This window comes from Diadema setosum, chromosome 15 (genome assembly GCF_964275005.1).
Source record: "Diadema setosum chromosome 15, eeDiaSeto1, whole genome shotgun sequence".
NCBI classification, from domain to species: Eukaryota; Metazoa; Echinodermata; class Echinoidea; order Diadematoida; family Diadematidae; genus Diadema; species Diadema setosum.
In genome coordinates, this window is record NC_092699.1 from 33430084 (window position 1) to 33458068 (window position 27985).

The 27985-nt window shown below is 38.7% G+C and overlaps 1 protein-coding gene across 1 annotated transcript; it reads right to left on the minus strand.

The window, feature by feature from the left end:
- Nucleotides 1–1019: 1019 nt before the first annotated feature.
- LOC140239283 (H(+)/Cl(-) exchange transporter 6-like) lies at nt 1020–27070 on the minus strand. The gene is given in 22 exon segments (XM_072319158.1): nt 1020–3278; nt 3989–4114; nt 5449–5556; nt 6050–6215; nt 6972–7111; nt 7680–7866; nt 12280–12386; nt 13088–13247; nt 13890–14043; nt 14657–14789; nt 15253–15346; nt 17766–17905; nt 18897–19037; nt 19580–19665; nt 20504–20550; nt 21029–21155; nt 22136–22262; nt 23467–23573; nt 24373–24435; nt 24953–25088; nt 26069–26128; nt 26990–27070. Coding segments are annotated over 22 exon segments (2598 nt in total). The 3' UTR covers nt 1020–3170.
- Between the last annotated feature and the right edge of the window lie 915 nt (nt 27071–27985).

Here is a 27985-nt window from a genome sequence, read left to right on the forward strand (position 1 = left end):
ATGTTGCCATGCATTTATGATAGCTTCGGTGTTGCTTCGCGAAAACAACATGTCACGAAAATGTCTGTGACCTCCTAATTCGTGAAAATATTTGTATGCCAAAATAACAGCTTATACAGTAGCTTATTAGTGCCAACATCAGTAGGCATACAAACTACTGATTCAGAAGTTAACACAGTAAGCCTACTTCTTCCTGTAAGTTACGCTCCTCCATGACAGTTATGGAATCATGAAAATTATATACAAGTGAATATGATTTCTCTTTTGTTATTGCAGCGCAATATTTCAGCGATTTACTTTGAATATCAGAGATTGGCCAAATGTTTGTTTTTCCAGCAAGTTTTATCACACATTGTCAATGTATGTGTTCCTGACACGAAGCTGCCATCTTGAATGGACATTTCATAGTTTCTGCATACCCATTTGTCTTTCATGTTGGCCTTGTTTGAACACTATATGCAGCTTTTTTTTTTCTCCTTTGTTTCCTTTTTTAAATGTGGTGATGTGTCATGAAATAAATACATCATTAATCTAAATAAAAACCAAAATAAACAAAGCTGCCATTCTTCTGGTGTCTATATTGTGTGTTTGTGGGTGTCTTGAGCTTGTAAGTTTTGAAGTTTGAAACTTCAAATATGTCATGGAAAAATTTTTCCAACATGCTACTGTAGCATCAGTCATTCTGATCAGGATTCAAACTTGCGATTTGACAAAATTTCACACACTCTCCCGCAGTAAAGACATACACAAAAGGTCTTTTGTATGTTTGTGTGTGAGACACAACTCATGTACCACTTACACAAATAAAGGTCCCACTTTGGATCTTGCACAGATCAAGTTGTAAAACCCAGTGAATTGTTCAGCCCCGGAATGGTGACCGTGTGTGTGCACACTGTATGTATAAGTGTGTGTGTGTGTGGGGGGGGGGGGGGGTATTGCCTCTTACATGATATACAGTGTATGATATATCAATAAATACACAAGACATCAATTTAACATTGAATTTTATTTTAGTCATTTATTAGATTCAACAGATATCAGCATACCATGTTGGAAAGATGTGATTTAGTTACATATTTTTGCAGCAGTTACAAACTCGCATAATATCGTCAGTATCTGTCAGCACCAGAACAGCTCACAGTGAGTTGCCCTTCTCTAAAATCATCAATCTGCCTACAGCCACTTCACTTGTGCATAGTGTGTATGTGTGTGTGTGTGGGGGGGGGGGGGAGGGGGAGGGAGGGGTGTTGGTGTGCAGAAATAATGTGTGATTCCTCACCTGGATAATGTGATCCCTGTTCCTCCCTACTATAGAATTTAATCTCAAATAATACATGAAGTGTGCAAAAATTGCTCATGCCACACCAGCACCTTGGAACTCCCTACCAAATCCACAAAGAGGTTAGACGACACTTGACGGTTTTAAAGGGACTGTACAGTACTGGTTGAGGTAGGGATTCATGTTTTGAACATTCCTAGGTGAGATAATGAAAAGCCTTCTATGAAATATGAAAGAGCATGTAATTTTAAGAAGGATTCAACGTTTATTTGATGAAAATTGGTTTTCAAATGGCTGAGATATCCAAAAAAGTGCTAATAATAAAAGGCGACATGCCCCAACTTTATTAGTATCTCTTTGTTTCACCTTGTTTTTGGATATCTCAGCCATTTCAAAACCAATTTTCATCGAATAAACTTTTGATACCCCTTGGAACTGCATGCTCTTTGACATCTCATAGAGTGATTTCTGAATATCTCACAAAATGTTAAAAGCTAAATCTTCACTTCGACCAGAACTGTACACACCCTTTAATGTACAAAATTTCATATATGTATTCACTAAATTTGAATAAACCCACATAGATATGCTGACATATTAAAAATTCTAAGCTGTCATGAACACGCAGAGTAATCATTGTAAGTCTTTATATTGTAAGTGCATTATAATTTTCACTGATCTACTTTGTATCATTTCATAATTTGCGTTTGTCATGTGCATTGCAATTCTTTACAAGTGTAAAATGCGCTATACAACATACGAAGTACCGGTACTTGCAATAATCATTACTGTAAATTTTACTCTTTCCGACAGTGATTAGAGATCGGGATCGTATAAAACCTCTAGGAGCCAAAGAATCTAAACAACTCTTTATTGTCATAATACTGTTTTGCATGAACACATTATTGCATCATATTTAAAACTAGAGCATTTGAAAGCTGAACAATACTAACGCATCTTGATAATCATTTCTTGAGTCTTTGTGCACAAGAAGTAGGTTTCACTGTGTGTAATGTGGTTACGTAAACTGAGCTATTTTAACATACTTTGAATGATTGTGCTTGGCTTTAGAATTATGCTCAGTTATACACAACATGAAGTCATTATCATAGTGAGTAAATATTCTTTTTTTTTTTTTTTTTTTTTTTGTCAGTGCCTCTTGAAGTACCAGAAATATGTACCGTATTTTGTAAAATATGGGCTACAGTGTAGGCAATGTGATACACATTGAAAGCATGTACACCCTGGCCATATCGTATTCACACACAAAAGTCATCAACCCGACATTTTGTTGAAAGCACACAGCTGGAATATTTACGACTTGAGTGACACAGAGTGTATCACGACATACAACATTAAATATTCTTCATCTCACTTGAAACATATGCAATGAAATCAGCACAATATTGTATACTTCACTGTATCTCGCAAGGTCTTCATTTTCGCCAATTTCGCTAGTCAGGTGATAAACACAAATTGATATCCCAACACGCTATTTATATGGGCTCTGAACCTGACATGAACGTGAATGCACACATAGATTTCTCTGTTCATTACTGCATTCCATGATCGCAAATTTAACCACTACCAAAGGTAGCAAAATTGTTGGGAAGTCTCGATTTGCGAAAAACTAGACTCGCTAGATATATGCAGTATACAGTAATCATCGTATCACTACTATCATTATCATCATCATCATCTGGAATGCAAGCTGCAACATAAAATTAAAATAATGCGTATAAAATAATCTTTACATGATTGTACAAATGTAGACAATACAAAAATATAGAATATATAAAAGTCCCCTTCGAAAGGGAGCGCACACTTAATGTATGCCTGCATCTTTCTTTGGCGAAGCTATCAAGGCTTGACGTACAGATAGATTGTACCCTCAGCTTTCACTTGGCCTCTCTGGTGAAGATTCACGACGATGGAGTTCCTCCACCTTCTCCTCCAAGAATTCCTCCGTCAAATTGTGTCTTGTGATGATGCCAAGGATCTTGGATAAAACATGACGAACAAAAAATGATAAAAACACCACAAATATTCTAACTTTGGGCACTTTCTAAAACTGCTCTTTGGTACTAGTACCGGAAACAGAAAATCATTAGAAAAAAAGAAATGCGTAAGTAGCAGGTAACTATTTGATGTCAATGTTTAACTTGGCATGACAGCACACTGGATGAACTTGATAGATCTCGGCCCTGTTTTATCAAGTGAGAGTTATCATTGATTTACATGTTCAGTGGACTCCTGTTATAACTAAGTCCTCGGGACCAGCAGTTTTCTTTTGTTACATAGAAATTTCGTTATAACCGAACAAATAACCAATGAAAAACTAGAGCTGATAATGTTGCGGTCTGAAATTTTACTTCGTTGTAACCGGAATTTCATTATAACCGTGTTCGTTATAATGGGAGTGCATTGTATGGATTAACAACTGATTTGAGAATGTTATCACTGATTTCCGGGGACTTATAATCAATTATAGGTTTTAATGAAATGGGGCCCTGATTCAGTTTAGCATTTCTGTAGTGGCTTCTATTATTCAAAAGGCAAAAGTAAAGGCACAGGAATTCATTTTTGTGCCTGAAGTCCAGCATGATTACTGAGCTAGAACTATCATCAAGAAGGATATCTATAGTAGCAAAGTATGCATTACATATTTGCACACTGCTAAATGTAAAGCAGGGGATGGGTTAAACTCACCTCTCCTAGGCAGTTGACCACAGGCAAGTGCCTCAGACCCATTGTACGGAAGAGGTTGAAGACTTTTGGTGCAGGAGTGTCGGGGAAGACGGTGTAAGGACATGGCGTCATGTACTTAGTCACATCCTAAAAGAAAGGAAGAAAGAAAACAAACGATGCAAGCAGTCAACATAAACATTCGATACTTCCTGATGAAATTAGTTGCACAAATCTGGAGCACAGGAGACGTGGCAGATACATTCAATGTATTTTGACAGTACACCTTGGGGGCAGATAATGCAAGAACGCAATGTCACATACTTTTTCATATACTACCACAGATGCTAACTAGAAATGTCGCTACAGCGACTGGTTATACCCCCGCCAAACAACATTTCATAAGCTTTGGTCAAAAAACTGAGGAAGTAGTTAAATCCGCAAGATCTTTCCTTGATCTTCTGCCATTAATATGCCGTTACCATGGCAACTTTCGGGTACTGTCGAAAAATGCGTCTTGCACATCTACAACCAAAGGCACACATCTGTACCAAGTTTCATGGAAATTGGGCAAAAACTGAGGAAATAGTTTGCAACACAAAATTTTCCATCATTTTGGCTCATAATATGTGAGCTGTTACCATGGCAACATACTTTTTGTCACCGTCAAGAAATGTGTCATGCTGACCTATATCCTAAGACAAACATTCAATATGAATTCCATGAGAATTGGAAGAACACTGATGAAGCAGTTTTGCCATGAAGCATTTTGCCCTATATTTTACCAATAACATGCCGTTACCATGGCAACGCACTTTTTGCCACTGCGGAAATATGTGTCTTGCACATTAACATATTCAGATGAACATCTGTACCTAATTTCATAAAAATTGATCAAAAATTGTGGGAGGAGTTCGGGACGCAAGATTTGTACCCATTTTTGCCCATAATATGCCGTTACCATGGCAACGTATTTTTGGGTACTGTCAAAAAATACGTCTTGCACATCTACAACCCAAGGCACACATCTGTGCAAAGTTTTATGGGAATCGGTTCAAAACTGAGGAAGTAGTTCGCGACGCAAGATTTGCAACGGACCGACCGCCCAACCGACCGACCGCCCGCCTGACCGACCGCCCGACCGCCCGCCCGACCGCCCGACCGTCCGCTGATTCCTATATACCCCCTTCAAACTTCATTTGGCGGGGGTATAATAAATACCGTACAAAAAGTGACAAATTCTGCTTGATCATAAATTTGTGTTCAATGTTCTCCTCCATTAACCAAAAAAGGAAAAAATAAATGAATGTAAATTTTGGTGTCTGTCACATCAAGAAATACCAGCTTTGGTGAACAAAACTACAATGTAATCAATGTAATCACCACAGTATTTTACAAACCAAGGATGACAAAAACTAGGACAGGTATGTGCAGAGGATGACAGAACATATATCTGATATCTGCTCCATGATAGTGCAACTCACCATAATCATGCTTCCATCAATATCAGCGCAGCTGATGTCATAGATGTCCGGATATCTTGGGTAGTCAGCCACCAACTTCTCATAGGACACATGAGGTTGTGAGAAACCCTGAAGATGTAAACATACCACACCAGCATGTTAATGTCATAGTCAAGAGGAGGAGAGGGGGAGGAGAGATCAAGATGAAGAAAGAAGAAGAAGAAGAAGAAGAAGAAGAAGAAGAAGAAGAAGAAGAAGAAGAAGAAGAAGAAGAAGAAGAAGAAGAAGAAGAAGAAGAAGAAGAAGAGGAAGAAGGAGGAGGAGGAGGAGGAAAAAAAGAAGATGATGAAATAAGAAGAATTGAAGATGACAACGAAGAAGGACGAGGAGGAGAATAAGATGAAGAAGAAAAAGATTTAAGAAGATAACGAAGAGAAGAAAGAGGAGAGGAGTAGAAGCAGAGAAAGGAAAAAAAAAATTGAGAGGAGGAAGGGAAGGAGGAGGAGAAAGAAGGACAAGATTAACATGGAGTGGACAGAGAGCTGAAGGAAGCAATAAAAGCAATCTTATGTCAAAAACAAAAGAATACTGCACAAAGTTTGCTACCCTAAAGAGCACTCACTTGTAAGTTTTCAGGGTAACAGGCCTTGTGTCTCAGCAGAGTCACCAGGTTGTCTCTCATGAGCAGGCCATGAAAGGTCAAAGGTCGGTCTTCATCCCGTACCTCCTCGTCCGAGTCAGGGGGTGTCTCGCCATCTCGTACGGGTCCATTGATACTTGCTGCGTGACTGTAATCGTGGAAACATGTAATGAGGTGCAAGTAATCACGCAACTTGAAATGTTGGAAAGAGAGTGAAGGAGTGTTCCATCCTTATCCTTTAACAAGTACCACAAAAGCCAATAAGTACCACGCTCCTCCAGAAATTGAGAAGAATTGTTGTAGTGCATCCCATGCTACAGACATCCAAGTCATGGTGATGTGGGACAGTTGGTGTTCGTTGCATACAATAGAGTAGTAAGATATGTCTATATGTCTAGAAGTCTATCATTCATTTGTATAGTACACAAATGAGTGAGAAGTTAAAGGGTTAGTACAGTATTGGTGGAGATGAAAATTGGGCTTTTAACTTTTTGCAAGTACCAAGAAAACACTTACGATATAATACAGAGCATACCATTTTAAGAGGAATTCAAAGTTTATTTGATGAAAATTGGGTTTGGAATGACTGAAACATCCAAAAACAAAGTAAAACAAAGCGATCGTAATAAAGTGTGGGTCCCACACTTTATTACAATCGCTCCTTTTTGGATATCTTAGCCATTTCAAAAACAATTTTCATCAAATAAACTTTGAATTCCTCACAGAATTACATGCTCTTTCATATTTCATAAGAGGTTTTTCATTATCTCACCCAAAAATGTTAGAAACCTGAAATTAGGTCTCAACCAAAACTATACGATCCCTTTAATATAACAGTCTGTCAGTTACACACCATGCACGTAGCCTACCTCTGAAGATGCTGGTAAATGAAAGCTTTAACTACCTGGGTGCGTGACTCGCTGATTCGGAGTGATGACGTTGCTGGGTGTGACTACCAGACATGAGACTCGAGGCCTCGGCGTCGCTGAGCAGCACAGACTGTCCTCTCAGTTTCCTCTCCTCTGCTCTCGTTAAGGTAGAGGCCTGTAAGGAGGAGGGAGTGGACACGTCTGAAACAGCACCACCACATGAGGAACACACAAAACAGATGCACTGTTTATGCACCAAAAACTACATGAGTTTAAATACTGAACATTCCATAAATTCCACAAGTGTAATACTTTGCACCATAGGACTTTATACATGTATGAGACAATTTTGCATGTAGTTGAATTCACCATGGAGAAACACACTGGTGATATGAGAAAGCAGTATCTTCATTTTTTTTTCCCAGCTTAGTACAATGCACAACGCTGCACACTGGCACTGGTCTGACAGTCCCGGACCAGTAGAAATCACCACTGGACCAGTAACTTTTTCAGGAATTCACCAGTACAAAATGGATAGACTGGATACCTACTGGTACAACAAACATGTCGGACCGGTAGAAGAAATGGGTTAGTGTGCAGCCCTGCAATGCATATGCAGTGTAGGAGGCAACATTTTTGTGAGTTGCCAATTTGGCAAATATTGATCTTCTGGCCAAATTTGTGAGACCAAAAGCACTGTGAAACATGCAGCATATGAAATCTACAAACTCATCTAAAAATACCTTGAACATCATATTCTTGCTGGTGACTGCATCGATGGGCCGCCTGGGCTTCTGCCGTGGTGCGGTTTCCGTGACGACGGGAAAGGCGTGGTGGGTGGTGGTTCGGAGGATGTTGATGAGCGAGAGGACGCGGGTGTGAGGGTAGATATATACAAGGTCTGTTTCCATCACATCATGAGCTCTAAGCCTGAGAGGACATATGAAATGGGGTAAGAAGGAGGAGGGGATAGAGAGGTACGTTTAAAGCAACAGTGTTTAATCATGACCGTGAGTACAGCTTTCAAAACTCATATTTTCACCTTTAAAGGCATAAAAACCCGGTATTAGTGCTTCAAAATAGTTCTACAATGTGAGTTAGGCAGGGCTGCACACTGGCGCCGGTCCGACGGTCAAAGACCGGTAAAAGTCACTGTCGGACCGGTAACTTTTCAGGAAATCCACAAGTTACCGGTCCGACATGACCAGTAAAAAAAAAAAGCATTGGTGGGGTCAGTAGAAAGAAAAAGAGCAGCCCCGATCAGGGAGAAACAGAATGCAAGATATCGCACTGTTCAACAAGTTTTACGCAAGTTTTCGTTTATGTCTACCGGTGCACTTTGTACAGTAAACATACATATTAGTTTTGAGCACCAGCAGTCGACCAGTTATTCGCCCTCGCTTGCGCATTTGGCGCTGCTCACGCACTGCCATGCAATGCAATACATGCAGAGCATGTACAGTGTAACTGCTTTTCGTTTGCTTGCGATCGGCGGTCATGCCAGACAAGAAGCATTGATAGAAGAGCACGCATTTCTGGGTCATTTTACTCATGATTTTTTTAACGCAAGATCGATCCGATCCCGGCTTCGCAGCAGCGTGGCAGTTATGTTAGAACTAATTTACTTGTGTCGATTTTTAGAAAAAGTAAAAACACATTCGATATTCAGCGATACAGTAAATGGATCTGATTGCGTTCATTGATTTTTCATTTTACACAGTCATTTCACGAATGAATATTTTCATTCGCTCAGAATGGTCTCATAATGAAGATAGGCGCAAAAAGGATCTCGAAATCGGCTCTTCCGTGTACTTTTTAAGAACGCATGCACAAAATGTGAATAGATAATACTAGGGAGGAAAAAAAAATCATGAAATCATGGCAGTCCCGCTTACATATTTGAGGTAGAAATCGTCCCAAAAAGGATCATGAATTCGACCGGCTGCGTCGTATCTTTCAAAAGCTTATGTACGAAATGCGAAGAGATTTATAGAGGAGGAAAAAAAAAAATAAAGGACACATTTTGGTGAGTGCATCATAAAAGATTACAGCCGAATAACAATTCATGAAATCAACGCAATCCCGTTGAAATTTGAGGAAATAATATAGGCGCAAAAAGGATCTTGAATTCAGTCCTGCATGCCGTGTTGGTTATCAAAAACGCATGCACAAACGCGACGAGATTATCGGGAGAAAAATAAAAAACACATTTTACCCTTCTGGTGCGTGCATTATAAGAAATTACATCTGAAGTAATTCATGAAATCGCCACAATCCCGCTGATATTTGAGGTAGAAATACTGTAGGCGCAAAAAGGATCGTGAATTCGACCGTGTCGTATACCTTTTAAGAACGCATAGTTTACGAAATGGGAAAAGATTAGCGGGAGAAAAATAAAGGACACATTTTCACCCCTTTTGGCGCTTGCATCATATAGATTACAGCCGAGTAGTAATTCATGAAAATTTCGCAATCCCGTTGGAATTTGAGTAAACAATAATAGGCGCAAAAAGAATATCGAATTCGGCCCTGCATGCAATGTATAATTTTGAAAACGCATGCATAAATGCGAAGAAATTATCGGGAGAAAAATAAAGAACTCATTTTCAACCCTTCTGGTGAATGTATCACAAAAGATTTCAGCCGAAATAATTCATGACATATAGCAATCCCGCTGATATTTGATGTAGAAATAGGCGCTAAAAGGATCGTGAATTCGGCCGTGACGTATAGGCATGTACGCAATAGGAAGTGATTTTGGGTGTAAAATACAGGACACATTTTCAAACCCTTTTGGCCCGTGCATCATAAAGATTACAGCCGAATAATAATTCATAAAGTCATCGCAATCCCGTTGAAGTTTGAGGAAACGATAGGCGCAAAAGAATCATGATTTTTGGCCGTGTCGTGTATCTTTTAAGAACGCATTTATACGAAATGCGAAGAGTTTATCGGGGAAAAATAAAGGATACATTTTCAACCCCTTTTGGCGCGTGTATCATAAAAGATTGCATCCGAAGTCATACATGAAATCATCGCAATCCCGCTGATATTTTAGGTAGAAATAGACGCAAAAAGGATCGTGAATTCTGCCGTGTCGTATACCTTTCAAGAACGCATGTACGGAATGTGAAGAAATTGTGGGGAGAAAAATAAAGAACGCATTTTCAACCATTCTCGCCGGTGCGTGCATCACAAAAGATTACATCAGAAGTAATTCATGAAATTACCACAATTCGGCTGATATTTGATGTAGAAATAGGCAATAAAAGGATCGTGAATTCAGCCGTGTCGTATACGCATGTACGAAATGCGAAGAGATTATTGGGAGAAAAATACAGGACACATTTTCAACCCCTTTTGGCCCGTGCATCATAAAGATTACAGCCGAATAATAATTCATGAAATCATCGCAATCTCGTTGAAGTTTGAGGAAACAATAGGCGCAAAAAGAATCATGATTTTTGGCCGTGTCGTATATCTTTTAAGCACGCATTTACGAAATGCGAAGAGTTTATATATCCGGGAAAAATAAAGGACACATTTTCAACCCATTTTGACGCGTTATCATAAAAGATAACAGCCGAAGTTATTCATAAAATCATCGCAATCCCGCTGATATTTTAGGTAGAAATAGGCGCAAAAAGGATCGTGAATTCTGCCGTGTCAAATACCTTTCAAGAACGCATGTACGGAATGCGAAGAGATATGGGGAGAAAAATAAAGAACGCATTTTCAACCATTCTCGCCGGTGCGTGCATCACAAAAAGTTACATCCGAAGTAATTCATGAAATCGCCACAATTCCGCTGATATTTGAGGTAGAAATAGGCGCAAAAACTATCATGAATTCGGCCATGTGGTGCATCTTTTTAAGAACGCACTTACGAAATTCGAAGAGTTTATCGGGAAAAATAAAGGACACATTTTCAACCTCTTTTGGCGCTTGCATCATGAAAGATTACAGCCGAAGTAATTTATGAAATCGTCACAATCCCGCTGATATTTGAGGTAGAAATAGGCGCAAAAAGTATCATGAATTCGGCCATGTGGTGCATCTTTTTTTAAGAACGCACTTACGAAATTCGAAGAGTTTATCGGGAAAAATAAAGGACACATTTTCAACCTCTTTTGGCGCTTGCATCTGAAAATATTACAGCCGAAGTAATTTATGAAATCGTCACAATCCCGCTAATATTTGAGGTGGAAATGGGCGCAAAAAGGATTGCGAATTCGGCCCTGCATGTCGTGTACCTTTCAAGAACGCATGCACAATGCGAATAGATTATCGGGAGAAAAATAAAGAACCCCTTGAAGCGCGTGCATCAGAAAATATCACAGCTAAAATAATTCATTAAATCGTCGCAATCCAACTGACCACCAAGAGCAGGTTACGCAGCAAGTTCGTGCGCCGATGCTTAGAAAAAGTAACAAACGCATTTGATACAATCTGATTTTGTTCATTATCATTTTACACTGTAATTCACAAACAAACATTCTATTTTTTCCTATCTTTTTTTAAATTTCTTGTGCAATAAATAATGCAAGTTTAAGAAAAACTATTAATCTGTAAAATGTACATGGGTAAGGGGGTACGTCCATAAAAAACAAGAAAATAAGTTTGCAAGTCATTTAATGTTTTTTTAGGTTGTCGTTGTTGACCGGTAAATTTTCTGTTCGGACCGGTAAAAAATGGTAAAACGGGGCATTTACCGGTCCGACAGAGACAGGTTGGACCGGCAGAAAAAATGGGTTAGTGTGCAGCCCTGAGTTAGGGATAGAAACTATTAATAATGTAAAAATTTGAACCAGTATAATTGATGTTCAGTATTGTTAAATATACAAAATGTGAACAATAGTTATAGTAAAAATGATTCCAGACTAAACTGTCTACAGTTATGGTTTAATGAGAAAAATAGTGATATCTCCTTATATTTTAGGCATTATTGCAAAACTGCTTTTTATATGGTAGGGTGTTTTATGATACAACTGACCTATGCATATGCATCAAAAGTGATATCTTGAGCATTTTTTAAATCACTGCTCCCAAAGGTAAACAGGACCTTTAAAGGTGAATAACATCCAAGTACACTGTATGTCTGGATTGCATGAACGCAGCAGAACTCATTTGTGAAGTTTGAGGTAAGCTGGAAAGTATGTTGAATGTAGGCACAGGGTTAATTTCTGTGGCCAGGGAAGTTATACATTTAGATATTGAGAAGTGCCACTAGCAATAGTAATGTGGAGGAAAAGTGTTACACAAAAAGAAATAAAATCAGCTAATGTATCTACTGTTATCATTCCTGGAAAAGATCCTACCAAGGGGGGAAAGTGATAGACGTACCTCTCTATACTCCGGTTTGCCTCCCATTCTAAGAGTGGCACCCCTCTGAGCTTGATGTGAATATCATACAGCCCTTGGTTAAACAGGTCTCCTGACCACTTGGCAACCTAAGAATTAAAACAAAACACAAAACAACAGGAAAGAGCATAAGTAGACAAGGTAAACCCTGAAGAGGTTGGTTTCTTCTTTTTTTTCCTCATCAAAACTCTCTCAATAATTGTTAAATTTGATGAACATCTTTTAAAATCTTAAATCCTTTGAAGCTATGGTAATTCAAGCATTGCGAGAAAAGGTGTAAGGGTAATTTTCTCTCAGATCTAATGACATGATTACCTATCTTATGCCAAGGTCTCCTGTATAAAAAGAACAAAAACAAACAAACAAACAAACCAAAAAAAAAAAATGTAATCTATATTTTATATTGTCATACCATGGACCTACAGGTCTATGGTCATAATGCGTATCACAAGTATCATTTCATGATCATGTCAGGCAATTCCTGTTTAAGTCACCAGATAGTGCACTATCATACAAAATATTAATTCTACAAAGTACATTTGAATTCAGATGCAACATTTCTACATTTCTGTTTCTATAGAATAGGTAAAGACAGCATATTCTAAATAAACAACCAAAAAGTGTATTTGGCTGACAACCCGTGCCAAAATGAAGTCACAACTGCACTATGAATGCTTTCTGTCCAAAATGACAATAAAAAGAAGAGCCAACTGAATATAAATCAAGCATATCAACGTCAATACCCTAAAAGAGAAAAAAAAAAACACAAACAGATGTGACTACATCCTACCATGAGTGTCACCATGATGGGAAGGCCGTAACTGATCTCGTTGGTTGATTCAATCAGGATGACTGTCAGACTGATCGTCATGCGGACCACGCCCCCTAAAAACGCTGCAGCGCCCACCAGAGCAAACGATCCTGTGTAGATTGCTCGGGTTGGAAAGAGGCTGCCGAAAACACACAAACACAAAAGACATAACTGTAATCACTCACAAACATATAAAGTGTCATATTTTTTTTCTTACAGAAAGTTGCATACCATAGCCTGCAGTACAAGAGTCACATACTGTTGTTCAATACGCAAAATTGTGCACTTTTGTTGCCGTTATTGCTATGCAAAGGCATACATGCATGAAGGGCCATGGCAAAAGACAGTCCTTAACTTTGACCTTAAAACTGGAACGCTATCAAAGAGTTTGTAACAATTACAAGGAGCAAATCCAAGGATGCTTTGCATAAAAAGTACACGAGGAATCATGTACATATGTAGGATTTTCCAGTTCCTGCCGATTAGTCTGACGATTGTCTCAGTGTCAGAACAATGGCATGTGTCAACTCTAATCTCAGGAAACAGCAGGGCTCAAAGGGCAATGAGCTGGGTCACTCAGAAGTGCATCTGCCTTCAAACAATCAAGAACTGATCATCATCATGATAGCACAACAGACGTTTTGGTCATGATTCGTCGTTCAACTGTGTGAGCCTGCATCCTGAGCTCAAGTCAGACAATCCTCCCTCGAGATATTTTAAGGTGTTGCAAGGGGAGTCCACTGACAGCTAGAAGATTATGCCTACCACTAGTTAAACACACCTGTGTAAAACATTTCCAACGAATCGGCCGTACGCAGCTCCACACAGCAGAGAAGGCACAAAGAGACCACTTGGTACGGCTGCTCCGTACGTCCAGCAGGCCAAGAAAAAGAAGTACATGAAGAAGAGGCCAAGGGACTGAAGACTGAATGTTCCTGAGAAGATAATATGATGAAAGAGATGAGCTTTCAAGAAAAATTCACAAAATGCAATTTTCAAGGATTTTTCATGGTAATAAAACAAATCTATTTCAACATATCTTCACAGGAATCAATAATCACTGCTACTATTGTCATCAACACTTACATTGTCATTGTCATCATGATCATAATCATTAGTGTTATCACCTTCATCATAAACATTAGCACAACATCATCATCATCATCATGTTAGCATAATCATCATCATCATCATCACCATCAACATCATCACCATCATCACCATCACCATCATCATTAGCAGCAACATCATCAACATCCTTTTCCATTTTGCCTTTGCCAAGACTGAGTAGTAAAACACTATAAGAGGGGCAAGGACGGGGGTTTTTGTTCAAGTTGCATTACCTCGTTATGAGTCTCTCTCAAAGTGCTAAAGAGGTCAACTTTTGAAGTCAAAGTCCCTATTCCGTCTCTTCTGCACTTTCTGCGCATTCTTCAGAATTGGATATCTTTACTTGACTGGGATTTCCTACATGCTCTATATTCGGCACTTGCAATCTGACATGATGTGGAAGATTTGAACTTTGACCTCCAGTATCTGTCCTCCTACCTTCCTGGTGGAAGAGCTGCTTGATGGCCTCCTCCTGGGGGTTAAAGAACAGTGTGGCCATGTCGTTGTAGTAGCCTTCCGGACAGAAGTATGTCCGCACTGATGACGTAATACTCTCTGGTGTGGTGGTATTCTGTATGAATTGGAACGAAGAATAGTGGTGCACACCCATCTCATTGTTAACCCATTAAGGATGGGCTGATTTTGCTACAACGAACATTTCCCATAAACACTTGCCCAAGTATACTCAGGACTCGTCTTCAACATGTTAAGCTCATTGTGTGACGAAATGTAAAATCCCTCTGTGCTACATTATTCTCAAACCATGTTGCCATGGCCGTTAATGGCTTGGACAGCAAATACTACTGTAAAAGGTACTTGGTCCACATTGTTGCTGCCCATTTACTTATGCTGCGGAAAGAGCAAACATGAAGAAAACTAAGGTATGTATAAAATAATAGCAAAACAAACAAAATATTTGGCGTACTAGTACTTTTGTTTTCATGCTAGTTTCATATCTGCGAGATGCACAAAAATTACCGCTCATCAAAAATTTCTACTTTTATCTTGCGTCACTGAAGTTAAGATGATCTCACCTGGTGATGCAATTCCTTACACACCCCCATCGTCATGGCTGCCAGAAATGCAACAAGTGTTGTTACTATGGCAACAAGAATTGCCTCAGCAACCCTGTTAGAGAGACAGAAAGAGAGAGAATCTGGTAAATTGCATTTTCCCTTTCCAGTAGACTACTGTCATATAAATTAATAAAGTGTAATTACAGTGCTTTATTGCATGGAAAAAACAAGAAACAACTAGAAATGTCGCTATGGCGACTGATGCCTCCGCCATAATGCATGATTCTCCCAATAGGCGTATAGTACAATGTCTTCACAATGTGTGATCCATGACAGTTTCACATAACTGGCAAAATATTGAAATGACAGGTTTGTCAGAAATGTCTTGAACTGGGTTTGCTATAATTTTCTAAAAGTGCAGGTACACATATTTGGGGAATTTTGGGGAAGTTTATGCATTGAGTAATTTCCAAGGTATGAAGAAAGAGTGTGATGACGGTACAAAATAGATTTTTTTTTTTTTTTTTTTTTGAGGGGGGGGGGGGATTGAAACCTGGCCTTTGACCCTTAACCTTAGACCTTTGACCTTCTGGCTGGAAATTTCCCGGAGAATCTCCATTAGGTAATGCATGTATTAAGTTTTGAAACTAATAATGCAAGCATTGCATATACTAGTATATGAGGGAGATAGTAAAATTTTGAGGAGTCGACCTTGACCTTTGACCCCTGACTACTGACCCATGACCCCTAAATTCCCTAGATAAGCCCTGCCAGACAGTACATGCGTATGTACCAAGTTCCACGAAGATACATTGAACCATTTGCGAGAAAAGTGATATTGCAACATTTTCACCTAACCTTTGACCTTTTGACCTTTGACCTTATGACATGAAACTCTCTCTGGAGAATCTTTACGCAGTAGTACATGTCCACACCAAGTTTCAAGAAAATACCTTCGGGCATTGCATAGATATGGGGGAAATTGCAACATTTGTAGCATTTGACCTTGACCTTTTGACCTTTGACCTCTTGCCAATGTCACTAAAATCTACTCAACGAATTGTCCCATCATACATCATCCTTGGACCAAGTTTGGTGAAAGCTGCTTCATCCAGTTTTGAGTTATCACGTAAACAGATAAATTTTAGGATTTGACCTTGATCTTTGACCTTTGACCTCTGTCCGATTTCACTGAAAAACTAATTAAGTAATTGTCCCATCATACATCATCCTCAAACAAAGTTTGGTGAAATTTGCTCCATCCAGTCTTGAGTTATCGCGTAAACGGATACAATTTCATGATTTGACCTTGACCTTTGACCTTTGACCTTTAACCGAATTCAACCAAAATCTAATCAAATAATTGCCCCATCATACTTCATACTTAGACCAAGTTTGGTAAAATTCCAGTAAATATTACTCAAGTTATCGCGCAAACGAAAGCGGACGGACATACGTACGGACGTACAGACGTACAGACGTACGGACGTACGGACGTACGGACGGACGGACGGACGGACGGACGGACAACCCGAAAACATAATGCCTCCGGCACCACTTCGTGGCGGAGGCATAAAAATCAAGAGACAAAACCTTTCACATGACATTAAAGAACAGAGCACAATTCATTATGGATAGTTCCTGATGGCAAATTAGACATACTTTTTGGAGTCTTTTTTATAGGGGAAGGGGCCTCGGGGAAGGGGCCTCAGGGAAGATATTTTAGAATTTCTGACCTAAAACACTCATGACTCAACTAAAGCCACAGTCCTAAACTGAGTTACTATGGAATAGATAGAAAAGATCTTTCCTCAACTGACATTAACACGTTGAGGATGAAGCCCGAGTATGCTTGAGCAGGTACGTGTCTATGGGAAATGCGTGTTGAAGCAAAATCAGCCCGTCCTCAACGGGTTACAGTTTGTCGGGGTAGCTAATCTCTCCTCTACGTTAAGAGGGAGCATGGACACATTAAAACCAACGACAAATCCATTTATACAATGCCCACCATGCCTTCCTTGCAAGGAAATACTTCTTCCACATGCTACATTTTCGCTGTATTTTCTTTCTTCACATACATTGTACCCTACACCTTATTTCAACTATATGAGGTTTTTAGCAGACAGTAGGTAGGGCGACGTTTGGTATACATGTATTTGAATATCTAAATTACCATTTCGAAGAAAGTATCAAAGTCAAACCAAACAATTCACTGTTTGCATCCATGACAGTGTGTTTGTGTGACAGTGCAACCACTGAGATACTAAAAAAGAATCGGTCTCCACGTTGTTGCATTGCCATCATTTCTGTATCATGTGAAAAGCTCGAATGGGTCATTGACCTCTTTGTACAGCACAATCTGCAAAGACAACAAAAGTCCTCTAAAACATACTTTCTGGAAATATGCACATTTACAAATATAACAGCAAGGCCAATAATTTGACCTTGAAAATCAGCACACCTTGATGTTCTTACAAACAGAAATTATTTATGTGAAAGTCCTGTCCTGACTACACAGGGCAACTGTTTACCTCGCTGATTTGTGTCTCATTATCGGGTTCTGCAGACGGCAAATTGTGATAAACGTGTTGATGGCATTGAACAGCGCCCCCAGGAGTCCTCCGACGAAGCCCATAGCGATGAAAATGAGCAGATCTACTGCTGTCCACAGGTTGCACTTCCCTGGATGATCACCACACTATGGATAAACAGCAATCATGAAATGAAACGCTACTGTCCAAGCATAACAAACTCACACACACACACACCAGACATAAATAGGGAATAACAAAATGTATGCCCATGTGCACTGCACTCTGGCATTTAATCCTGTAAACTGGAGGTAAGGTATTTGAGGAATTCTTTCACCAGCAAAATTATTTCCGAATACAACTGTTCAAAGTAGGATTTCCCCTTGAAAACCTTGAATACTTGATGTGCATTTGGCAGAGACAAGGAAACAAAAAAAAATCTGTAAAAAAACAACAACAAACAAGCATCAAATTGCTATGTAGCATGCACACCTATTTGGATAACAAGGACATCATAAACACCTTTCATGAGTTAAGTTTTCAAGCATATTATACGTGTTGCAGAATTGAGGGCAATCATTTCCATGATGCGAGAAACATTATTAAGACATGTTTTCAATTCAACCTGAATGTAAAATTGATTGACAATTTTTTTCACCACCCTGAAAGAGAAATCCAGGTTCTCTTTCAAATAAAGGCTATGTCATTCCTTTGCAGTGCATTACATGATACATACATTCTGAAAAGATAAATACATTCATTGAAGCGCAGACAGCTGAAATATGCAAACAGTACCTCAAGATTGGACACATGCTATGAAGTGATGCTGAAGGGAAAAATGAAAGCTTGTACTGTATCCTTCAAATAAAAATTAAAGAAAAATATCTTTAAAACAAACAAAATAAAAATCAAAGAAAAATATATTCAAAACAAACAAAATAAAATCATATTTCATCAAACACTGTTCTCAGTGGGCATTGCAAGAAAGTCTAGTTGCAATCGATTGCAAATATAAATTGAAAATTTTGCAATCTATTGCAAGACTTACAAATGCAACACCCCCTTAAACATTGACACTTGTCATTTGGATTCATACTGGAAATATCTTCCAAATTTGTGTTATAGCATGATCACTGTGTTATGTCAAGATGCACCTACCGTGAATACCCCAAAGTCAATCAAACCAGGCTGGCTGAGCCCTCCCCAGTCATTGTAATCTATTCCCGACATCAGGAAGTTGAGGGCGAAGGTCGCACACATGGCGCAGAAAAACTGGGAGGAAATTACAAACATTGTACATTACCACAATTTACAGCATTGAGCATTGTTCTGTGGAACAAGATTTTCAGAAAAGTTTAATTGAAAATCATGAGTAAACATGAAGCAAAATAGACAGTCACATAATATTGAGAGAAAATGTTTCCTACATCAAATCAGTTACTCAAATTCAAACAGGAGAGCTTGTTTCAGGTGACAGCATTATTTATCAATAACACCTACTCCTTCATCAGTCAGGAATTGATTACATTAATCAGGAAATTAAGATTTTGAGTTGTACCTTATGATGGTTTTTACTTGTTAGCAAGTGCTGCAGTCTTTGTGCAAGTAGAAAAGTATTGATAGCTTATATTCCAGATGATTGTCCATTAATGCTATTGCTTGTTGGTGTTTACATATACACACAACTGTCTATGACACCTATCTTCTTTTTTTTAATGAATCTACTAGTGTCATTTCATATTTCTAAAACTGGAATTCAGTTGCTGATTTGGAGAAAACATTTGAATGTAAGATCGAGATGAACTGTCACTTACCGTCCGCCATGTCAAAGCTTGGTTCCAAAAGGATGACCCTTCCTCCAAGCTAAAGAGAACTCCACCAATGGGGGCACCAAAGGCAGCTGTACAAAAAAAGTGGAAATACTTCAAAATAATAACTGTGATTTCTATTATTCAGAAGGGTATAATAAGTAAAGTGGGATACAAAATAATTTGCTAATTTGGAAATGGTGACATGATATATATAAATATTTGCCCAACACCCTTTGAAAAAAAAAAAACAACATTGATATTACATGAAAGGAATATGATGAGTCACAATTTGCTGCAAAGAAGTAGTTGAGATTATTAACATGATACTCCTGTTGGACTTGGAGGTATGTCTTACCGTCATTATTCATTCAACATTCCAACAGAATGCACACATTTATATTCAGATAAGTTTCTTCTAAAAAATGTAGCAGTGAAAGTGAATGAGTTTGAAGAGAGCAGCTTCACCTATTTGACTCAGCTTTGCAAGGTGACCATGTCAGCTGTAATCAGTTGAGATATCACTTACAATGTATTTACAATTTAATAAAAAACTGCAGGACACATGATATATGAAGAGTTTGAAATCATTTCTGAGAAACATTTTTTTTTTTTAATTCAAGCCAAACATATGATGACAAACTGGCAAACCATTTAAATACATGAAACATTGTCTCTGCTAGACTGCCCTAAGGGCCATTATACCAAAGTTTATTATAACACCAGGGGACCGTTTTATGAAGAGTTTACATAGTTGATATCTATTGTAAGTCTATGGCAGCCTGTGTGGTATAAAGAAAATTTATAATCAATTATATCTTTTAATAAAATGGGGCCCAGGGACTTTGAATTTTGTCTCGTGAGTGTGTAGGTGGAGGGGGGGGGGGGGAGGGGGGGGGGGGATAAGGGCAAAAAGAGATGATGTCATACCTGCTACCCCAGCTGCAGCTCCACCCGAAACAAAGTCCCTCTTGTCTCTGGGAGTAAGGATGGAAGACAATGCAAAAATGGGAACATTGAAATGGCTGATTGGTCATCTGGAAACAATGATTTTCAAGGAATGTGTGTATGTCATGACTTTTAAATGCATGGGCATATGAATATAAGGATTGCTGAACTAAGTTATACTGCAGAATTCAGCAAGATATCTTTTGTCTACATTAAACAGGTTTACCAAATTCCTAATTCAAGTTCATCACATCTACAGCTATTGATATCTTATCAATAATTCTTGAGAATGACCCAGCTCAATTACTGAGCTGGATTGCTCACTCAAACAATATTTATTCTCTTGGTAGCCCACCATCCCTGAAACCTTTAACCCATTAAGGATGAACTGATTTTGCTATTACACACATTTTCCATACACAACTGCTCGAGTATACTCGGGACTAGTCTTCAACGGGTTAATAATCTTCCTGTCAGAAGAGTAGGATGGGCAGAGAGCGCTCTAACCTGTCTGTTCTGAAGTAAGGAAAGTCGAAGTTGAGCCTGCGGAATGTGATGCTCTGGAATTGTGGGATGCCTGCCCCAACGATGGCACCGCTATGGATCATGGGCCCTTCTTTCCCGACAAAGAGACCTGCAGTAAACGAAAAGAACAAACTCATTTCAATTCAATGCTGAAGTCAGGAAGGATCAAGGTGTCAAGGATTCAAAGCCAGATGCCAAATGAACTGTGGTGATGAATGCAGTTACATACACATAGAAAGTATGAGATTAACTCATAACATGCCACATTCACATACTGTATACGCTGAATAGTTCGCGAGGTTTTTATTTTCGTGAATCTCGCGAGTCAGGTGCTATTCGCGAACTTAAAGACACGCGAAAATATTGACTCTGATCCCGATGTGAATGTGACAGTACGCATGTACACTTCTCCGTTTAGTACAAGACTCCACGATCACGAATTCAACCACTCGCGACATTGTTGGGAATTCCCGGTTGGCGAAAATTTAGACTCGCGAAATATATGGTATATACAGTACATTGTAAATCTGCCTTTGATATTTGGATTCCCCCACTCATGTTTAATTTCACAAAGCATATTGCATTTGACAAATCAGCATGTAGTCACCATTATTTCCCTCTTGACCTAAAAGGATAGTGGGCAAGACAAATTCTGTGTGTTGTGGTTGTTGTTCTTCTTCTTTTCTTTTTTTTTTTTGCATAGGTAATGCCAAGAATCCATTGTTCTGCCTGTCAAGAGAGCTTTTGTCAGATACAGCTACTGTTACTTACCAGAACTCTCCAAATATGTTTTATTATTCAAATTAGTTTTAGTATTTGGCAGTGGAGGATAAGCATATAACAGGCACTGGCTGTAAACTCCATGGAGACATTATGAGTTCAACAAATCTCTTGAACATTTCAAATTGAAAGAATGCATACATTGATGACAGAAAACATGAATGAATGAATGACATAAATTTTGAAATGAATAAAGGACTGCAAAAGGGAATAAAACAGTACAATCACAGGTAATAAAATTTAATCCATGTTTACTAAAAACGGTTCTAAATTTGATCAAAAGAAAACTTGTGAGATATCAATGCCCACCTCCCGCCACACTGAAGAGTACACCAATTGCCTTGGAGACCAGTGTCTTGAGGCGGACCACATGAGGTACCTTGACTCCATTGAGGTAGCACTTGATCTCCGGTATGCCTGATCCACCTGCTATTGGCTAAATGAGGAGATATAATATTTGTATATCATAATGCATAGTATTCACCATAATATCATGCTGCATATATATGAACCTGTAGTAATCACTGAGTGAAACTTTGACAATGGTAAACACAATCGAAATGCATTGCATCAACTTAACACTGCACATAAAAAATGTGCATTATTTGCTTTATATGACCGATCAAATATGCAAATTGTACATTGTGATCTGATTGACTGTCTAATTAAACCGAGTTGTCAAGATTTAATTGATGCAGAATGTTTCACCGACAAGGTCCTACATTCAAACCCTTTCATGGCAATTAAGGTCTATTTCTGCACTACTCTGTACAAGCAGAAAGGTACTACACATTATCCACCAGTCTGACTGTACAATGCATGTTTCCAATGTTTCAGATTCTATGCATGTGTGTGTTTAATGTGTAACTTTCTCCTTCTGAATGCACTGATGTTTACCACATGCTATCAGCAAGTTATCACACTCCTTCCGCATGCAACAGCTGCTGATTAAAAATGGCTGATATGCGAGAATGGCACACTATGGTCAATGACAATGCCATTTATTAGTCACCAGGTCAAGGAATAAGCTCATTGTTATCTCAAATTAAAGAATAGTATGTGGGGTGGTGAAGGTCTGCAAAATACAAGCTTGGCTTACTGGCTACATTTACAACTTCACTCTGTGCTAAGTTCCCATCACTAACAGTAATACACAAATATGTATAATGACATAAACGGAATCAGGAAATTAAACAAGATGAAACATGACCTTTGGATAAACTTGGATTTCATCTTCCTTTGTTGCATTAAAACTATATAATTGTTTCATATTCAATTGTCTGCCATTATTCTACAACAAATTGTGTACATGATGTGCACAGGAAACAAGGGTGTCAAAACTGGGCCCCATTTCATAAAGATGTTAAGAGTGCAACCCTTGCTGGGCCCAGTTTTATGAAGAGATAAAATTGATTTTATAGTTGATTTCAACTGTAAGTCTATGGTAGCCTGTGTGGTAAGGAAATTTAAAATCGATTTTATCTTTTGATAAAACGGGGCCCTGGAATGGCAACTTCCAATGGCAACAGCCAATCAGGAAGCTGGATTCTTTGCATTACAACAACAATTGCCATTCCAGGTTGAGCTGCTATCCTATTAACTCTTTACAAAATGGTGCCCGGTACTCCAATCACACCTACCTCCATGGCGACCAAGAGAGAAGCTATCAGGACAAAGGATGCATTGAAGGCCATCAGAACAAGAAGAGGGAGACCAATACAGCTGTACACAGTACAGCCCTGCAGGACTACATGGGCATGTGAGTCAGGGAAACTTAATGACAACACCAAGCACAATTAAAGTTTATATCAGTATGCTACAAACAGGTTTATTATTATCATTCATATTATCATTATCATAATTATTATTATTATTATTATTATTATTATTATTATTATTATTATTATTATTATTATTATTATTATTATTATTATTATTATTATTATTATCATTATCAATATTAATATCATATCAACGTTAACATTAATATCAATATCATCATCATCATTTTTTTTTTGAAGATACAGTTGTATTCTCACCATATCTTTGTGGTCAACCTCATTTGGTGGCCAGGACAACAGAAAAATTACAACACAGCCCAATATGTATTCACAAGATTTACTATAAGATGACAATAAAGGGGAAATTTCTGGAATAGTGTAGGCAGCAATGACTGACTGCCTGGTCAGTGTATAAGCATGATATTATGTGAATATATATTACAAAACTGCTAAAAATAAAGAAAAGTCAGATTATAGCAAAGGGTCAAGTTTGGTTGTCTTCATCTTTTTTTCATCTACCCTTTGCACTTACAGCCTTCCTACAGTATAACATTACCACTGAACATTCCTTGCTGAAATTATGGCTCAATATGAAATCTTGAGTGAATAACAAGATAAATGAGAAAATAAAAGACAGCTAAGTCATAACAGGCACATCTGTATCTTAATGATACATTGTCTGACAGGTGAACAAAAACATTGATGACTATATTTGGGATTGTATCTTAGATTAAGATTTATCAGGGTATAATCTGCAAAGGATACAATTGTCCACTGTGCCCAGTTTCCAGTCACTGAGTAAATCAACAAAGTAGTTGATGAAGACAGCTACCTGAAAAAACAAGCAAACAAACAAACAAACAAAAAAGGATCACAAGATATCCAAACTATCAGAGATGACATTATATCATAATTTGTCTCTTTGAGTACAATTGATGAGAAAATAAGCAACACTGCACTGTATCCCTGTGAAATGCAGGACCACTACTACACCAACTTCTCACTTCCTGAGATTTAATCTGTGAGGGAGGACAGCACTAGTGTAATGATTGGGTTGCCCCCAAAAAAACACAATATTCAATCGTAATTGTAAGCTCACAGCAGCACAATTATGACACAATAGATGTGCAGATGAAGAGGTCTATACTCACAGGCATAATGTGTAACTCAATATGTATGAAAAGAGCACAAAATCAACTGGTAAGGTATATTCTTTGAAAAAAAAAAATCCTCCATAAAATGACAAAACACTGCTGTCATGTCATAATGAAGTGAATTTTGAAGACTCTCTCACCACACCTCCCCAAAACGGTCACAGTTGTAACATTTAATGTGCCAGTCACACCTACCAGACCAGTGAGAATGCCGATAGCCGCTGTCATGATCCAGCGGAAGACCTCAAGGTGACGGCTGGCCCAAGATTTCTTCCCCTCCAGCATCTCAGTGTAGACCTCACTGTAGCAGGTGTCATAGTCCAGGCTCTGTTAGAATTGGGGCCACAAGAAGCAGCACCCACAATGAAATTAATGTACAGTAAAACCTGCCTTAGCACTCACCTGTCTATAGCAGCCACCAGTCTATAGCAACCACCTATCTAGTCATTCACCAATTCTCCCACTTATTGATAATGGCCACAATTTTTGTGTCCTTGGGTGGCCACTAAAGATAGGTTTGACTGTAGTAGCAAATATTTCCCTGTAAGAATTGTGAGCAATCTGAGTATGTAATGTAGATTTTTGGGATCACACTTACATGTATATAGATGCGCTGAACGTAGTGACATCTGCGCATGCGCATGAGCGGAATCTCTCACATGAATTCTCGAAAGCGAGAATTACGAAATAAAATGTGGAAAATATGCTCATTCTTCTACACGGCTCAGGGTTGCCTCCATACCAAATGCACCGTTAGGGTCAAGTTCATGCATATTTGAGTTTGCAATTCGAGCATAAAAATTATGACCTATAATACACTTTGGATGCTAATTTTGTTTGCATAAAAGCCTTAAACTGAAATTTCCCAAAAGAGATTGCCATTTATTGGGTAGACATACAAATCCCAGTAATGAAATGGCCTGTTCAATTAAAAACCCTTAACCCGTTGAGGATGGACTGATTTTGCTAAAACGCGCATTTCCCATAGACACCTGCCCTAGTATACTTGGGACTTGTCTCCAACCCGGTTTAATTTGGACAAGGCATCTGACTTCATTCCAACACAAAGGTGATGCAAAGAAAACTAGTACCCAGGTAATAAAGGAATGTTGTGATAGAGGGTCAAGGGGAGCTAGAACAGAGTGGATTCTAGTTTCATGATGAATATATTCCAAAGATTGACAGGATATCATACATTAGAGGCTCTCACAATTTGATGATAATATATCAACACTCTTGGGGTTTCTGATCTAGAGCCATCTTTAAAGCCCATTGTGCCAATTCAATGCAGATATGCAAAAACTCACATCATAGTCTTTCCGTGGTAGCTGGAGGTGTTGCCTCTGACTGTTTGATGCAAGAAAATCCTGCTGATAGAAAAAATGAAAAAGGTCAAACTTAGAGAAGGATCATGAATACCTTCTTCAATGTTCGAGTGTGTGTGTGTACACACACATTGATACAAACACACATAGTCTCTATTTATGTATACAGAGATAGAGAGAGAGAGAGAACAAGCAAATTATGAGAAAGCTATGCAGCTATGTAGTACAAGTAGATACGCCTAGGCTAGGCTATCTGCTTGTAATTTTATACTACTTTATATTAAACATTTTGAACACATAATAACAGCAATACAGTCACAAATAAACACAACCTGTGTCACTGTCTGTGTCGACTCAGAAACAGAGCATCTAGAATCTAATTCAAATTTACCAGAGTTGTGTATTTCTACATGCAAAGATTACCAAAATTATCTTGTGATATAACAGCAAAACGGTGCTGACAGTGACAGTTCTAATGTTAGTTCCGTGATTTGATTCATTTATGGTCCACAAATGCTTCATCTGATCTTTAGATAGAAACTGTAGAAGGGTCTAGATCTTGGTCTAACCGTTAATTTTTGTGTCTCTCAACACGTCTCAGTCTCATCGCTTAAACTTAATCCAGATTATTGTTTATAGCAGCTCATCCAGCCAGGTGACTAGCAAGAACTGTGTAAAATACGTAGAGAAAAGCAGTACACTTAGATCTACAACTAACTAGACAGTCCAGTCGCTGAAAAACCGCGTTTGTGTATAGTTTATCTACAGCTAACGCAAAACGCAACATCTGGGACTGACGTGCGTTACAACTATACAATAAACTCGGTGATGATGTTGGGAATAAACAGCTTATCATGCCATATTTTGAAGCTAGCGTGGTTAGGAATTGCCCTGGACACTTACCAGCTCTTCCCCATCTCTTCTTCTCGTTGGAATACAGCAGACACAGGAAGCCAAACAGCATTTATGGGACCTCCCTGCCATACTTGTGTAGGCCCTGTCAGAGGTGTATCTGTATCACCGTACACCACGTTAATGAGCTCTGATGGTCCTGTCGCGCAATCAATCGCGGGGGGGGGGGGGGGGGGGGGGGGGCACACGGAACCAGTGGGTAAACATACGAATCACGGCGTTGCAGCAGGCAGCGCCAGCAGGCATGAAATGGCAGGTTAGACCTCTCAAGGGGTGTTTCACTTACCTATAAAAAGTTTGTACTGTACACTGTCTTGAAGTCTCTAAGTGAACGCGCCGAGCTTAATTCCTGTTTTACAAAGGATTCTTTATGCATAAGTCATGCGCAAAGGGATTAGTATACAATATCTTAGTGTAGGCGTATTACCCCCCCCCCCCGGGGGCCCCGCCCCCTGGCCTTTATGGGCTCTGAGTTTGTGGGTTTTATTATCATTATTTATTTTTTTTTTGGGGGGGGGGGGGGGGGGGGGGGAGGCAGGAGGTTAAAACCCCCTTGGGCTGTTTGTTTGTTTGTTTTTTGCTTGTCATGACCCGTCTTCATTGAGTCAAGCCAATGATCACCCCATTAAAGAAGAAAAAAAAGAATTAAAGTGGATCCGACCCTGCACCTGCGCAAGATGATGAATTGAAACTCCTGGGAAATTTCAGCAAATTGTGCAAAGGAAGGAAAAAAGAAAATCATTCTTGTTTGATTTCTTCTGTGAGCGACTTTAGCCCTATTGAGTAATGCATCAAAGGGGAAAAGTAACGATAGGCTAAATAATTCATTCGAGAGGAATTTCTTTGCCCAATCAAGGCTTCAATGAGTTTAACGATTTATTAAAAGATATGCATCATTTTGCATGTTACACATCAAAATCAAAAGTAATTCTAGCTCTTCTTTTAAATTCTTTTCACTTCTCAGTACGTGCTACAATAAATTATTTT